Source organism: Uranotaenia lowii, chromosome 2, assembly GCF_029784155.1.
Source record: "Uranotaenia lowii strain MFRU-FL chromosome 2, ASM2978415v1, whole genome shotgun sequence".
Taxonomy (NCBI): Eukaryota; Metazoa; Arthropoda; class Insecta; order Diptera; family Culicidae; genus Uranotaenia; species Uranotaenia lowii.
Genome location: NC_073692.1, coordinates 305263442 through 305281066, shown reverse-complemented (window position 1 = coordinate 305281066; position 17625 = coordinate 305263442). Strand labels below are relative to the sequence as shown.

General features: G+C 36.0%; 1 protein-coding gene and 1 long non-coding RNA gene across 5 annotated transcripts in view; both read left to right on the top strand.

Moving 5' to 3' along the window:
• Positions 1–10018, top strand: part of LOC129744490 (retinol dehydrogenase 14) — a 94580-nt gene extending 84562 nt beyond the window's left edge. For all 4 annotated transcript variants that reach the window (XM_055737022.1, XM_055737025.1, XM_055737026.1 and 1 more), the window contains exon 4: positions 9147–10018. In XM_055737022.1, coding sequence (XP_055592997.1) covers positions 9147–9886 — 740 coding nt within the window. In that variant the 3' untranslated portion in view covers positions 9887–10018. The remainder of the gene's footprint in view (positions 1–9146) is intronic.
• A 5037-nt stretch (positions 10019–15055) lies between these two features.
• Positions 15056–17234, top strand: LOC129744492 (uncharacterized). The gene is made up of 3 exons (XR_008736925.1): positions 15056–15198; positions 15262–15487; positions 15548–17234. It is a non-coding gene; the product is annotated as an uncharacterized LOC129744492 (long non-coding RNA).
• Positions 17235–17625: the final 391 nt, after the last annotated feature.

Here is a 17625-nt window from a genome sequence, read left to right as displayed (position 1 = left end):
CAGATGATACTGCACTCTTTTATCCAGCAAACAGTCCCTTGCATATCGTTAGTCAAATTGAAGATGATCTTAACCCTTTAATGCATAGTGTTGTTTTAAAACAACACTAATCTAAATCCAAATATCTCGGAAACGAGTGGAAATTTTTGAAAGATGAATGACAAAAAATGTTCTTGAGATTAACAGGAATTAGCCCATGGTATTTTTTATTACTGTATTACATTGATTTTGGGAGACATCGAACAAAGTAGGCGGAAAAAATGCAAAATTCAAATTTATTTATTTTTTCGAAAAAAGTAGTTTTTGGAAAATTGCTGATATTTCTTCAGATTCGTAAATTCTATAAACATTTTTAACCTCAATCAATCACAAACACCTTCCTGCACCCAATTGAGAAGGTTTTGTAGAAATTTGCAAAATCGTATTGAAATGAATTAAGAATTTCAAAAAATATTTTTCAAGTTTGATGGGCCATAACTTTTACAATACTCAAAAGAACGACTTCAAACCTCTTGAGTTGTGTTATTCGAATTAAAATGTTATTATTTCACTGAATCAATAACTGATATTCCCATTTTAAAAAAGTCATGCATTAAAGGGTTAAAGTTCTCTTAAAATATTTCAATGCAAATTTGCTCACCTTAAATTTCTCCAAGACAAAATATATGATTATACATTCTTCACGAAAACTCGTCCCTTCTCATGGAGATCCAGTAGTCTTGAACAATGTTATTGAGAAAGTGACAAATTTTAAATATCTTGGGCTTCTAATAGATGAAACCTTATCATGGAAATATCATATCATGCATTTGGAGAGTAAGATCTCTTCCCTTTGTGGAATTCTCTGGCGGATTAAGCAATTCGTACCGCGTCACATTTTATTAAAATTTTATTACGCCTTTATACATTCTCTTTTTAATTACTTGATTGCGCAATGGGGACGTGCCTCGATATCACTCCTAACACGCCTTCAAACATTCCAAAATCGTTGCTTGAAAATTATATTTAGCCTTCCGTTATTGTTTACAACTAACCAGCTTTATTCTAATGTGTCCCATAATATTTTACCCCTTTTTAAAATGTGTGATCTGCAAACCCTTCTTTTTGTATTTGATAATATACATTCCACAACAAATAGGAACATAAATTTCACAATCGGAGAACGAGTGCACGATACTCGTCAATCGCGTCATCTTCAGCGAAGCATATCAACAACCAATCTTGGTCAATGTAGAATTTCCTTCATTGGGCCTACCAAATACAACACATTGCCTAATGCGTTAAAAAATATAAACAATCGACTTGCCTTTAAATCCAAATTGAAAGACTATCTCAAAGGAATTAATGTTCGATAACTACCAAACATCATTTCCAGGGGGCTCTAATGAGTTTCTTGGTGTGGGGGAGTGTGGCGGGCAATTTCAAGGTAAATTAAAAATTAAAAAAAAAAACTTTCAGAACATCACAAAAGTTTGTATATGTAAACATTACATTACCAGATAGCTTCGCTGAAAATTTCATCAAATTCCATCCATGCATTCAAAATTTATTCACAAATCAAAGTGTTGCATTTTTTATTCGAATTCACTTCTTATATGTGTTGATGTTTTCTCGAAGAGATTCCACTAATTAAACACTTGCCGTATACCTACCTCTCGATGATATGATGACTAGCATATTTCAAATGCTAAAACCACCGATAAACTAAAACCACCAACCCATAGAATGTGTTCTATGTATGGAGCAGGGACCGAAAACAGCACGAACACAGTAAGTGCAACACAATTCGATGACACGGCACATCCGAAACGAAACTGTGCTGTGTCTGTGTTCATCTTCTTTTGTTGCGTGTCGGCTGCAACACAGCACAGTACTGCATGTGACACAAAATCCGACACAGTTGACGACACAGTGTTTTCGTGTGCCGGTCCCGAAACGATGAGATTATCATTGTTGCCTACCTGCCAGCAGGCGAATTGGATAGATTTTTTTTCGTTTGCATTCAAGCTTCTTTCTCGACACAATGTGAGTGAAGAACTTCACCGTATAAAATACGGAGAAATGCTGTCCATTCAAGCGCGACGGGTGAAAATAGCCTTGCTCGTAACAACACACTACTAGCTGCGTTCAATCGTAAGTAGCGATTGGTTTCGACTAGTTTCTGTCAAGTGGTCGTTGTTCAACGGGCTCATGTTTTGGTCGAAACAGGTCTGGTCGTTGTTCAACGGAGCAAGTTGAAATCGATCGAAACTAGTCGAAACCGATCCAGCTCGAAAGCAGGATTCATTTCTACCACACTAACACACATGCAGCGTGTGTGTCAGACAGAGAGCAAGTTTTTGTTTCGTTCTCGCCATTTCATTTTCGTCAAGTGCTCTGGATGTTTGGATTCAGTCGGCAGTCGGTTCTGTGTGTTTCGAGTCGATTGTCGCTGTGCTAACTCTTCCTGCAATTATTCCTGTGCTGTGCGGTAGAAGACGTTTGCACTTGCCCCGGGGGGAATGAATGAAATAAAAACTTGTCATAAAGTTATCTTATTGATAAGAAATTTATTGGTTTTACCTCACGAATTCGTTTGAAACAAGTCCACGCAATTTTTGTTGTTCATTTTTAGTTTGCGGACGGCTAAGACCAAGATGGTCTACTAATGTGAACACGTCCACAAAAAGCAAACCGCAAAAATGTCGCGGAACTCTGCAATAAATTCAGATTGTCCCATCATCGCTTGTTCAGTCTCATTTAATATTACGAAATTTTTTATTTCAATACATTTAAGGATTCCATGCATAGCTTGTTTTCTAGCCCGTTACGATACGCGTCTCAATTTTCGCGTGATCTGTTTCGGTCTGTCTAGAAATTCGTGTGCAAAACGCACAAAACACGCATTAGTATTGGTGTAAGTATGTTCAACGGACGACCTGGTTGAAATCGGTCGAAGTCAATTGGAAAGAGACAGATTACCAACTGTCAAAATCCATTCCTACTTGTTTCGACCTATTTCAACCTGTTTCGACTAACTTCCATTGAACACACATACTGTGTTGCGTGTTGAGCACAACTGTGTTCTTCTCGACACGACACAACTGGAAACTGTGCCGTGTTGATTTGATGCAGCACAACACAATTGAAGTGCTGTGCCAAACCGAAGTGTCGCACACGAAAATTTATGTGTCAGCACTCCAGGATTTGTGTTGCACGATATGAACTGTGTTGTGTTTGTGTTTTTTGTCGGTCCCTGGTATGGAGTGACCTGGAATAGATCTCATGACCGTTGGCTTAAAAGACTTGAACGTAGTTCTCTACGCCACGGGGGGTGACAAAATAGTTTTCATATAGCAAAAATAATGAAAACTGATTCCTGTGGATAAATTTTTTTACAAAATGAACTATTGTTCTACTAATTTTTGTCATTTTCAGCTTAATTGTGCAAACAAACTGAATTTTGTTAAATTCAACAATCAGATTTATCAGGCTGCAATCTCTTCCAATTTAAATCCTCACCAAAATAGTCATAATGATAATTTTTTTTAGATTGTGAAACTCATCTACGAACTGAATCTGAATTTTGAATCTGTTTCGGAATTTCAATACTTTTTCTGAAATATACATAAAATCGGTTTCTGAATTTAGAAATATGAGCCAAGAATTTTTATCAGTTTCGGAGCCCTCAATCATGAATCCTTAATAATAATTCGGATGTTTCGGGTTTCAATGATTATTCTTCAGTTCAATTATGTATTTCTTATCCGAATAAGTTTCGAAAATCATGAATCAAATTTTGAAGGTAATGTAAAACCAAACTGAAAACGACGATTTCAGCACAGCTTTTTATTTGAATTTTTAATGATGATTTTAACCGAAAACATGAATCCTAAACTGGAAACATTATCTGGAATTTTAAAACACAAATACAATTTCTATTTTAATTGTGAAGAACCAGAGTAAAATTTAGTATTAAGAAATGAAAGACTCCATAAGTGAGAAACCTTGAAAATCTGTAGCTGAATTCTGAATCTGGGATTAGTTTTCGAGGTTTTGAAGTCAGTTTTTAATCAAGATTGTTACTATTGAATAACCCTACTCCATCATCAAAATTCGATAAAAATTTAAAATTTTGAGTGTAGAGTAGAATTCCTCGCTTGCTTTTGATGGACCCTCATAGGGGGGGGGGGGGGGTTTAACCCCTAAACCCCCCTCCTCTCTCCCTTTCCTACGGCCATGGGGTAAATGACCTTGAGCAGAACTTAATGGCTCAATAGACTGAGTCGATTTGGGGGTATTTTTGAATTTCTCAAACCCTGGGGTCTAAAAAGCTTCGTATTGGTCCAAAACTCATCCATGATTTTTTGCAGAGTTTTTAAGTAACGTTTACATGAGTAAATTTGAACTTTTAGGTTTGTATGGAAAAATTGAATATTTTGTACTGAAAAATCAACCTCATTTTGTTTCTTCTGTGGATCCGAGCCTGCTAATGGTTTTTGTGTCAATTTATAAATTCTTGAAAGGAAATTTTTCGCTGAACATCTTTGTCGAACATCATAAATTGGTATCTTTTTAGACAAAAAAGCTATTAGTTGTTTAACAGGTGTATGTCTTTTGGCATTGATAAACAATAAGTTCAATTGACACCACTGCTTGTGCCCCGCTAAGTATTGCACCAAAATTGGTCATACCTCGCTTGGCACCCAGCAGTGGTGTCAATAGAATTTATTGTGTATCAGTGCCAAAAGACATAGACCTGTTAAACAGCGAATAGCTTTTTTGTCTTAAAAGATACGAATTTACGATATTAGAGAAAGTTGGTCAGTGGAAAATTGTCTATAAAGAATCTATAAATTGGCACAAAAACCATTAGCAGGCTCGGATCCACAGAAGAAACAAAAATTAGGTTGATTTTTCAGTACAAAATATTCAATTTTCCCACGCAAACCTAAAAGTTCAAATTTACTCATGTAAACGTTACTTAAAAATTCGGCAAAAATTATGGATGAGTTTTGGACCAAAACGAAGCTTTTAAGACCCTAGGGTTTGAGAAATTCAAAAATGGCCCCAAATTGACTAAGTCTAATGACTTAATTCAACGCAACTCGGAACAGTTGATCAAGTAAATCTTAATATCTCTAGAGCTGTTTTACTGAAGAAAGAATTTTGATCGTAAGTGGAACTAAAATATGATCTATGGCGGAGCCATTTTGTACTGTGAACATGTTATATAGCTCTCATTTCTATTCTTTATGTGACTGTGAAAACATCAATAAAATTTCATCATTAAAGACTTTCAAGTTCAAAAATTAATGTTTTTCCGTAAATAACAGAAACTTAGCCTTTCAAAGTTGTTCGCAAAGTATCCGTTCAGATTTATTGAAGTAAGAAAGATATCATACTTTCAATTTGATTCTCTGCATCTTATTTTGGAAAAATCGATTCCCTTAACTCAAATTTAAGTTTTCTTATCTCAAAAGTTCACGTATCTAGTATATTTGAATGATCATTTGAATGTGCGCGTTTAGGGTCATATTGCCCCGAGCAACTTTTGAAGGTGACGACTAAGTCAGTAATAAAAAAGTATGTCTTAAATTACAAGTTTTGCACAAAAAACTGTACATTACTTTGAATCAAATTGTTTTTGAGAAAACAATCATTTTTTTTGTCATTTTATTCATAAATTCTGTAATGGATTTTTGTGTTGCTAATCAGCATCATCAGAAAGCTTCAGCATCGTTTTGAATTGGTTCAAGTTGGATTCATCTCTAAGGATACGGGGAAGTTCATTGTAGATTACCCTACTATAGGAAGAAAATGCTTTCCGTGACATTTCTATATTTGGTCGACCTACGGAAAGAACGGCTTGGTTGCGAAAGCTGTCTTGGCTAGAATGTTCATATACAACATTGGGGTGGGCACGTTGATCATCGATATGCGAGACAATTGAAATAGCTTGAATTTTCCTCAGGACTTTCATAGGAAACGTCGAGTTCAATGCTTCCAAGTACAACAAATAGGTTAAACACATTCTAGGTCTAGACAGTGATTTTGGGCGGCTTAAAGTTTATTTTTCAAATTTCCTGTCTGCTGATGCACCCTAAATAAATACATGGTAGTGTAATTTTGATTGTTCAACTGCTTTGTACATTAAAGATAACTGTTTTCTAGGGGCAAATTTCTTCATTTTCCCCAATAGACCACATGTGCAAATGACTTCCTTATGAAGTTTCTGTATTTGATTTGTCAATTTTCAATCCAAGGAACGTTTAGTTTTCAGCTACATTCAATGACAAAAGCTTCTCATTAAAATACTCGCGTAAAGCCTCTTTAATCTAGACGCATTATATCGGGTCTATCTCGGAGCTAAATATGTAAACGAAACAAAAATGTTATGTACTCAAAATGTAGGTATTTTATTGCACCTTAATCATTCACATAAACCAGGAATAGAAGCGGTCCACGGTTACTGCCCTATGGTATTCCTACTCTCGATGATTGGTTCGCGATGATCACGATCGACGGTGACGAGCTGGAGATAGTAGAAGACTTTGTCTATCTCGGCTCACTGGTGACCGCAGTCAATGACATCAGCCGTGAGATCCGCTGGCGAATGATCAGCGGAAGCCTCTTACTATGGACTCTACAAGCAACTGCGGTCGAGAAGACTTAGCGCTCGCACGAACTGTAACCTGTAGGGGAGAGTGGGGATACTTGATCCCCTTTTCCTATTTTCACCATATCTTTTTGGAAAAATTTAGCAACTCGCCGTCTTTGACATTTTCTGACAGCTTGTAACTTCAAGTTTCTATGCTCCAAAATTTAGAACGATACTTGAACCCGTAGATGAACTAGAAGCATTTTCGTGGGAGTAAAAATATTGCGATTTTTCTGAAGTTAGGGGAGACTTGATCCCCTATTGAAGGAGACTTGATCTTTTATTCAGGAAGCCCTAATCCTTGTATAAAAATCAAACAAAACCCCAAGATAGAATGTTAATTGACTATTTCGGTCATGTTTGTTCTCATTTCACAATTTATAACAGACATAAGAAGAAAATTCTATAACTTTGTCTCAACGCTAATAACATTGCATACTTAAAGGCGCTATTTTTATAATTAAGAGAAAATTAATTATTTTTGCTCTTTTATTCAGACAATTGTTTGATAAACATTGGTTTTTGGATAAATATTAGTAGTTTCGTAATCAGCAATCATAACGATCAATTCAGAAGAAGAATATGCCGTTTGGAAGGGGGATCAATTGTACCCAACTCTAGGGGATCAATTGTACCCATAATCAACATTTTAGAAAACTTTTTCTGAAAAAAGTTGGGATTTTTCCATTGCTTCGAAAATATGGCATAATGAAGTTCATTTTAAGCTCGAACGATTGATACATTGGAACAAATATTTTTTTCATAATTTTCCCATGTAAGGAACATTTTAAAGTGATGAAAAAAGATCTTCAAGTTACATTTTGTGAAATTTTTCAAACAAAGATTAATTACTCAAACAATTATTTTGTTAAAACTTTTTAAACTACAAGCATTGTTATTTTGCTCATTTTGGCACATTTTTCTAGAACATTTGATCTTTGTAAGACATTCCAGTTTCGAGATATAGCTAAGGAATCAAGTATCCCCAGGGATCAAGTATCCTCATTCTCCCCTATATGACGCTCATCAGACTGGTTGTTCTCTACGGGCACGAGAAGTGGATATTGTTCGAGGAGGACATGCGCACACTCGGAGTATTCGAGTGACGGGTGTCAATAACCAACTTTTGCGGCGTGCAGGAGAGCGGAGTGTAAAGGCGAAGGATAAACCACGAGCTCGCGGGACTCTACGGCGAACCCAGTATCCAAAAGAAGGCTGGAAGGATACGCTATGCAGGACATGTTGCAAGAATGCCAGACGACCTGCAAAACAGGTGTTCGCTGCCAATCCGGTAGGAACGAGATGAACAGAGGTGCAACGAGCGAGGTGGTTAGACCAAGTGGAGCGTGATCTGGCGTATGTGGGGTAGTTGGTGTAGTTGGAGAACGGTTGTCACGGGCTGAGTGAATTGGAGAAATTTTGTTCATAAGGTTATGTCGTGAGACAGAACACCATGTGAAAAAAAATAAACAAAAAAAAACAGATCGGTTTATACTCTTAACTCCATGTGAAACATATTGGCTTCTATTTATTCTAATCTATTCTTAATGAAAATAAAGTGGAATGATGTAATCAACGTTCTGGGTAAATTTTGAATTAGAAAAGAAAAATGGTTGGAATTCAAAAACTGATTTTTTTTCCGTAAACTACATTTTTTAGTCATAGATGGCAGCACTATCAGGCATTTAAACTATTTCAGTCTCAATATTGATTTTCCGGGTTTATTCAGACTCATATTCATCAATTTGAGTCAGATTTCCAACACAGTTTCGTTTGAGTTCACGCTGAAGAAAGCTATTCTGGATTTTCAAAACCCCACCAGCATCAGAATTTGCCACCCCCGAAATTTCTGCTCAACTCAACTTCCGATTCAATTGCAAATCATGCCAATAGTACCGATGTCCATCTGGTCCGTCATGCTCCATCAAAATATACAACACTATTCTGATCATCGGTCCGGGAAATTCAATTTTAGTGACCTTGATGCAATTCTAATTATTTGATTGAGTGATCTTAACATTTCCAAGGCGTTCACTTGGTACCAAGTTTTTATTTCCTAACCAAGTCATTCAGCGCACCTTAATTAATCTCTGATAGTCGAAAATGGGTCTCTTTTGCGTTTTACAGCAAGATAGTGTTGCCATCTACGATTAAAAACTGAAAAAATAGTGTTTAACTGATTATAAAATAATATACATTTCAAGACTGCTAGATTATTTTTCTGAAAAAAAAACGGAGAACAGCTTTCCTGTTTTCAGTCAAACTTGCACACCTGGTACTTTAATTTTATTGTGAAAACATAAAAAAATCACACGTTGGTTTTTACCGAATAAAAAGCTTTTTAGGCATTTTGAGGCGTTTTGAAATTCAAAGTTAGTCTGAAATTGACACACCCTTTTGTTTGGTCTTATGTATTATTCTCAATGCATATGTTTAAAACTAAAGAATACAATATAAAAATATTCATACTTGTCTGATACCCATTTTCACTGCATTTCTTTTACAGAACAAATCATCGCAGAATCACAAAACAAAAATGTCGTCATCAGGCACATCGACATCAGTTCGCTGGCATCGATCCGAGCCTTTGCCAAGGAAATTGAAGATTCGGAATCGGTGGTAGATGTGCTGATCCACAATGCCGGAGTGGCCCAAGGATTCAATAATAAGTCGACGGCCGACGGTCTGGAGCTAACGATGGCAACCAATCACTATGGTCCGTTCCTGCTGACCCATCTGCTGATTAACATGCTCCGGAAAGCGGACCAAGGACGCATCATCACTGTCTCCTCCAAGCTGTATCGATACACCGGGATCAAACGGGATCTCAGCAACATCAATCCGTTGAACTATTTCTCGCTGTTCCCGGTCAAGCTGTACAATCTGTCCAAATTTGCTGAAATCATGTTCACTCAAGAGCTGGCTCGACGCCTCAAGGGCACCCGAGTGACAGCCAATTGCCTACACCCAGGGGTAATCGATACCGGAATCTGGCGTAATGTACCTTTTCCTCTAAGCATCCTCTTCAAGCCGATCCAGTTGTGCTTCCGAACACCGGAAGAGGGAGCTCGGACAACGGTTCATCTGGCCGTTTCCGCTGACGTGGAGCACATCACCGGCAAATACTTCCGACGGTGCCAGGTAGAGGAGCTAAACAAGCGAGTTCAAGACGTGGACATCCAGAAACGCTTCTGGGAGGCCTCCAAGCTGTTGGTTAAGCTGCAGGACAGTGATCCAAAGATTTGAAGAGATTTGGCCTGAGATTTTTAAAATCGTTTCAATTACAGGAATCATCAGTTTCATCAGATTCTTTTTCCACATCCTCGGTTCAAAGACTTCATTCTTTCATGTGTGTATAAAACCAGTGATTATACTAAACATTTTATTACAACACAAAGTTTTCTACTGTTTTTGAAAGAAACTGTCATATTTTTGCCCGGTTGTTGATTTTGTTTTAGGATTGTCATTATCTCTGTCGAAACATAAAACGAGAAACAGAACGCTGACAAAGTTCCATCTAATCTTCTTTTGAAAAGCGTAGGAAGAAAGAAGTGCTAAATATATTTACTGCTACTGAGGCTTACGAGCTAAAAAGGAAGAATTTTGTCTGGTACAATCTTCCAATCTTGTACTGCGCTCAATATATTACAGCACCACGATGGTGTGCCGTGTTGATTTGGGATTTTGCTTTTTCTTTTTGTTCGGACCAGTTTAGAAATTATGCATTGAAATGTTCAATAGACTGAAGTCAACATGTCATCATAATTCCTTTACCTGAATAAAAATTAATACAGTCTGTGGCATGATGCCTCTAGTATGGTGATCTCATATGCCAAATCGCCATTCCGCCATATTGAAAAAAGTTTTGACAGCTGGCTGTAGTGTTTACGAAAAAAGGGGTCCAGGGATGCCAGGTGTTAGAGATAAAAAATCAGATGGCAAAAAAGTGTGTATGTGCACAAGCCAATCGTAAACGAAAGATCAAAAGATTCAAAACCGTACTGGGGTTTAGTTTATTTTATTATATTTAAATTGAGTTTTCGGAAAAAAAAGCAATGATATGAGTATATTCAATGAATTAATTTGTATTCTAAACACTTTTTTATAATAAAATTACAATACAGTTCGGTCTATCCGTATGTTCCGAAAAAGAAAAACTTTTCATTGACCGTTATGATAGAAAGGATCTTAAAGGGTGGAACAAACAACCAAAACCCTAAACCGGATGTTGCTTGTTCCTTATTCTTGTTACCTTATCCAAAGAGCAATTTTGTTTCCCTCCAATCGAAAAGTGTTGGATGAAAATAAAAGTAAATCGGTTCTGCTAAAGGAATGCTATAAATTGTGCTATTGATAATTTTTATGATTAAATGATAAACGATTTTATGGTTTGAATTCTTTCAGGGGCTCAATCCATTCCGGACAATCAACAGTCTGCAGTGGATCGAACTGATTCCCCAACCCACTCATCGGACTTATCGTCATGCTGCTCAGGCGCCTAACGTTGCGCCTATTTTCTTATTTAAGCTCATCGGTCCCATCATTCATAAGTGCCAAAAACTTCATCTGATTTTCCCAAATGCTACCCATCAGATCCGGATTACTCGATTGGATCTTCTGGAGCAGCGATGGCAACAGACGGGGGTCCTCCTGAAGCAGCTTTTTCATCTCGATGAAGATCGGATGTTCCTGCAGGAGGGCGCTTCTCGGACGATGGAATGTAACGCCTCGCCATGTTACCATCCGATTCGATGACTTTCTGCTGCTTCTAAATAGCTCTTGAAAGAAAAAAGTGTTGAATAAGCATAAATTTGTCATAAGTAATGCAAAATTAATGTTACTCACCGCTACCGACAAAGCTGGCACCGTCGTTTATAGGTCCAACTTCTTCCAGCTTTGCTTACCAGCCCGGAGCTCAGCCGGAAGATTTTGTTTCGATTCTATGAATTATATTTGCAAAAATCAAGGCGAAATCTTTGTCTAAGCAATATCTTGGTGATTGGCAAAACTTCGTGTTTTACAAAAAATCAGAGCACATGGCATCCCAGCCAGCCAGCAGCCAGCCGAACAGCCAGCTGTCAAATTTCGGCTCCTCCTCTGCATCCAACCCTCGTCTACTTTTTGACAAAGAGAGACCACCATATCTAGAGGCATCATGGTCTGTGGTTTTCTTTTTTTATTTTCCTCATTCAAAATAAACCTATACTAAGGTTGCCAGATTGTCCGGTTTTATCCGGCTTTGCCCGAATATTTAATACGAAATTAGGAAACAGTCCGGCCTGGTCCGGCTGCCCGCATTTTATTGAAATAAGCTCGGGTTTTGCCCGGATTTATTCACTTTATTTGGCAAATCAAACAAAAAATAACAAATTGTGCAGTAATTTGTTTTTATTTGTGCCTCTAAAACGAAATTTTTGAGCAAGTTTTGCAAAAATATTCATTAAAAGTGATTTCAAAGCTTAAAGTACAATTTAAAACCTGTAAAAATTCTGCAACCTTATGCTAGAGGAAAATCTTTTAAAAACCCCTTTAAACAATTTTGGAGTACTAGAAAGTGCCGTAAAATGCAGAAACCTTTTGAAATAGTTCAAACAACCAAATTCATTCACTTTTACACAGTAAATTTCAAGAAAAAAATCTTGATTTCAGTAGAAAAACATAAATGGTTATTCTTTTCCGCACTTTTTTCATATTCTTGTTCCTTAACGCCAATTGCTTTATCCAAAAAAATTAAACCTATGCTTGATTTAACCGTTGATAAATTTAAAACAAATTATAGAGAAAAAATTTGGACGATTTTAAATCATGCATATTTTAACAAGCAAAACAGATAGTGGTACTTACTATTTTTGTTTCGCACTCTGTATCTATCTGAAATTATTGATATAACCAATTGTTCCAAAGGTTTTAATATTTAATTTGATTTTTTTCAGTTGTTTAATGTTATTGTTCTATCAAAGATTTATCACATTTCAATTGAACATGTTTTCCGAAATTTATTAATATAAATTTCAGATTTGAAAGAATTGCTTTCGCGAATACATTTCCTGAAAAAATTCATCTTTTATGATACACTTCGACTTCAGTTCGCAGAATCTCAAAACAACGTACCTACACAGAAAAAAAAATGTAATATCACGTTGCACGGAATTTTCAGTTTTTGAAAGTGATTTCAAAAATCGCTTGAAATGTCATGTAAAAACCCAAACAAATGTTCACAGATTAGGAAATTCATGTAACAACATGGGTAGAAAGAAATCGGGCGTTTTCATGTAATAAATAAGATTGTTTCATGTAAATCTCACCTCACTTAAATCGCACAATTTAAAAATGTAATGTTACATTACTCATGAATTCACGTAATTGGCATTTGCCTTTATTAGCAATGAGTATCATGTGTCATTACATGTAAACCAATTAACTGGTCATTACATGCTACATTATATACAAGTAGTTCCCATTAAATCCATTTTCGACAAAGCCCTGCCATTTTTAATCGAATCGAGTCGTGCACAGTTTTTCTCCGTAGACAGGGAGTGAATAAGTGATATAAAAAAATCTCCGCAGAAGTTTTTGCTTTACCGGGTGTTAAATGTGAAATGAATGCATAAAGTTAATAAATAAAGATAAGATATGGGCAACAGAGGATCGCGAGGAAAATTTATTGCGTGAAAAGTTCCTTAAGCAGATATATGGATTGAATGTTATAAAATAATACATTACATTAACATCGTGTCGTGAAAGGTTTATTCCAATTCAGTTTTTGAAATGTGATGAAGGATGGGAAATTTAATACAACTACATACTCTGGTTTGGAATTTGAATCCGGTTAGGTTAAGCAGCTGCTGGAGCTAAAATCGAGGAAACATAGCGTCTAATGCGTAAATCTCCTTTATCCACATTGGAAAATAAAATATGGTTCAGAATCAGAAAGGTAAGTGTGTCTTATAAAAATAACTTTGAATAAAAAAATAAGCATTAAAATAACCTTTCTAGTATCTTCGAAAAGCTTCCAAGTACGAGGATAACGATCCCGAATATGAAAAACATATCCATTGTATGGAAATGAGCAATAAGAATTGGATTAAAAAAACGTAATAGGTAAGCGAAAAATTGTGCTTCATTTTCTTATAATGCTAAAGGAATCTAAAATTTTAAGTTCGTCTGCCTCCTAGTTCGCGTTCCCGTACGTTCAGAAAAAGATGGAGTGACCAAGGCTAAAGAACTAGAATCAACTTCATGACCATGATAAAGGTACACGATGATCCTGTGAGACCTTCAATAAACCTTACCTAGCAACTGATGACATCCGATTTGATTTCCACCTTGTAAAAAATGGGACGAGTGGGTCGACACAGGCTTGATATTTGCAGGCTCTGGTTGGAAATCAGAATATTGGTTACCGACAGCTCCATTGCCGAAGCTGTGTAAAATATGTATAAGGTAATGTGGACACGATGGCAAGAACACATCCACTGTGCATATTCGGATTAATTCAAAATAACGTTATCTGAAATAAGCCATTATTAGTAAAAACAAATTCGAAATTCTATTTTAATTCCATTTTTGAACGAACTTGATCCATAAATACCTATGATAGGTGAAGTTATTTTATTTTGAATTTTGGGAGAATGTTAGCAATTTTCGTATCACTGGAACCAAAACTAAAAATAAAATAATATTGAGATTGAAAATGTAATCCGATGCAAGTTCAAGTTCAAGGTAACTTCAGTTTTGTTTTTTTTTGCTTTGACACGGAAAACGCAAAAATTCTTAAATTAGTTAATTTTAAACACTGATCAACGTATTTAACAATTCAAAAGGTCGAAACTGGTAGGTAGATACAGGCAATTCGACAACAATCAACTACAATTTTAAGCATCAAAATACTTTTGGTTTGGTTGCATGTATTAAAAAGCAAAAAGCAAAAAGCTTACATTTCTAGTCATTTAATTTGTCAAAAATTATTTAATGAACAAAAACATATTTTAGTTTTCGCTAAAATTTGTTTTATGTTTAAACGTTTAATTTTCAAATGGGGAAATTGCTGATACAAACAATTAATAGTTCGATTTTAATAAAACACATTTGGACAAGTTTGGAGCTGTTATTTTGAATCTATCAAAAATCATTAGTCGTTAGATTTTAAAAACACTTTTTTAAATTGCATAAAGATTTCAATACTGTTGTTTTAAAAACAACGCTTCGCATTAAGGCGTTTATCGTAAATCTTCATCATTTCATTTGTGTGAAATGATAATTCTTATTTGCAAGAATTATCATTCAACAGCTCATTTCTTAAAGTCAAAAATCTTATGGGTATATAGTCCGTGCCACCGAACCATAGTTTAAATTTCAGTCTTATGGGTGTATTATTAATAGCGTGTAGGTATATTATTGTTTTGAAATTGCGTTTCCAAAGTTTTGTTCAAAAATTATTTTTCATTTAATTTTGTTAGTCTAGAACAGAATAACTCATGATAGTTAGCCACGAACAGGATCGCTAAGAGGAATACATTCGGCTACTGGTGGCACTTCAATTCGAAACTACATCTTTGGTAAGAAAAACAAATTGTGTTCAAGATATTTTCAACGAATTTTGAATTATTTTTCTTGTACAGATGAATGTTGGCATGACGGTGCATTTTCCTTCTATGCAATCGCCAGTCAAATCCCGAAGGAATTTTCTTACCGTGGACAAAATCATCCTTAATTTCATCTGCTCTTGGATGTTTCCCACGTCACCATATATTTTCAAAAGGCTCAGACCGAAACCAACACGATGAAAAACGCCGGAATTAAAGATAGTATCCTGAAACGCTACGCATCGAACGAGAGTTTTCCTAGGTAAGTTTAGCATTAATTGCGCTAGTGATTAATTAACTATTGATAACAATTTCATTCTAGCAATTGTACTCACATCAACAAAACACCAGGAAAATTGAAAAAATGTGAGTTCCAAGATTCCAGATAAAATGTTTTGTTCAACTATTAGAGAAAATGAATCCACCTTGCTAAGGCCAAATAGTTTCGACGATTTTCAATCTAATGCAAGCAGAAACCCACCCAATGAAAATGGTAAGGTTGTGACCAATTTAAAAAAAAAATACAGTTAGGAACCATTCTTGATATTAGGTAGTGAATATAATCAATGATGAATGAAAAAAACTAGGCTTAAAGTATTTCATAAGATAGCTCAAGAAAGTTACAATATTATTATGTTTTAAAATTAAAAGGCTTATATTCTTATATCGAAAAAAAAGAAATGGAAGTAATGAAAGAAATAGTTATAGGGAAATTCATTTTTCTCGGATTCTGGATACGGTATACTGCCGTTGGACGCATAATTGTCACATGTGACATTTCGACGTTTTTGATGCCAATCGTCATAATTTGATACGTATTATTGATATTCTTTGTCGAAACATAAAGTTTATTCTAGAAATTTCAAGAAAAATTCAAAGTCAATCTGTCACACTGGGATAAATGGACGCATAACTGTCACACTGAGACGATTGGACGCATATTTGTCACACTAAAGAAATGAACGTATTATAACTTCGGAACGTCTAAATAGATTTTCACCTAACTTGGCACACGTGTCCTAGATAGTCGGGAGGCGATCACGGAGATGTGAAGAGGGGGAGGGGTCACTGTTTTCGCGGAAACCCAGCATGTGCAAGAAAAACTCTGCAAACTGCTTCGGGTCCGTTGCTGGCACTTGGGAGAATGCATGTAAACGTAACCAGCTTCACAACATTAGTCAAATTGTTATTCTTCCAGCGCAGTGTGACAGTTCCACCGTATTCACCAATTGTCCAGGATGGCCACATCTGATTGACGGTAGTTTTAGACCTTTTTTTTGGTTTGCTTTGAGTTTTTGATTTCGACACACCTAGTAAAATACCGGAGATGTCTGTTTCTTCTTGTTTACAAACTATTCCGCCAGAGTTACTTCATCCGGAACTTGTCCCAAGACCGTATTCACTGCAAACGGATCGATTGTCCTCTTCTGGTGACGCTTCTTTCGCGGTTGCGACGTTTTCAGCACGGCAGCTGACATTAGTTGAAGAAATGTTGCTTCTTGTAAAGTGATTGAGCTGCCGCAAATTGCTCCCCCGTGCCGTTTTATTGATCGAACCCGTTAAAAACTTCATGTTTGGCACCAGAGAGTGTAAATTTTCAAATAATCCGATTCAGACCTGATTTTTTTTTTAAATTTAAGCTTCCATTCACAAATAAAACACAAGAGCCACACACGATATGCCAAACCTAACAACTACTGGGAAAATGTTCGTGGTGTGACAAATATGCGTCCATTTTTCGACTTTTCATAGAATTTCGCGGCATAAATGTCACACAACGATTTTCATTGAAAGTTCAGTTCATTTTCGAAAAATTTGATCGAGGCTCATATGATAGGAGTATACTTTAGAGATCCACGGCATTGAAGTCAACAAAAATTGCAAAACTGTGCGTTCACAGCAAAGTGTTTTTGTGATACTTTAATCGCGTTTTTCTCGCTTTGCCTTTTTGTGACATGTGACAATTATGCTTCCAACGGCAGTATAGTTCCACGAAAACCATATGTTTCGCACACACGTTTTATACACAATAAACGAATCAACTTGACTAAAACCGTTGTGTTTACATCATTTTGAGAACATCCTATGCCTAAACACATTTTGGAATGATGGTTCAAACGTAATTCTACCGTAAACAATCAAATGGAACCGAAGCGAAGATTTACATGAAATTAGCTTTATCACTAAATGAAGAGAACTGTATTCCTACATGAATTGAACTGTATAATTACATGATATTATCCGATTCCATTCTACCCATGCTATGTCATGTAAATACACGTGCATTTTTCTAAGTTCTAAGAAGTTTTACATGAAATCAACCTTATTATCACATGTAAATAGCCGACTCCCTTCTACCCGCGCAGTTAGGGAAATTTACATGAAATGGCATTGGTAGAA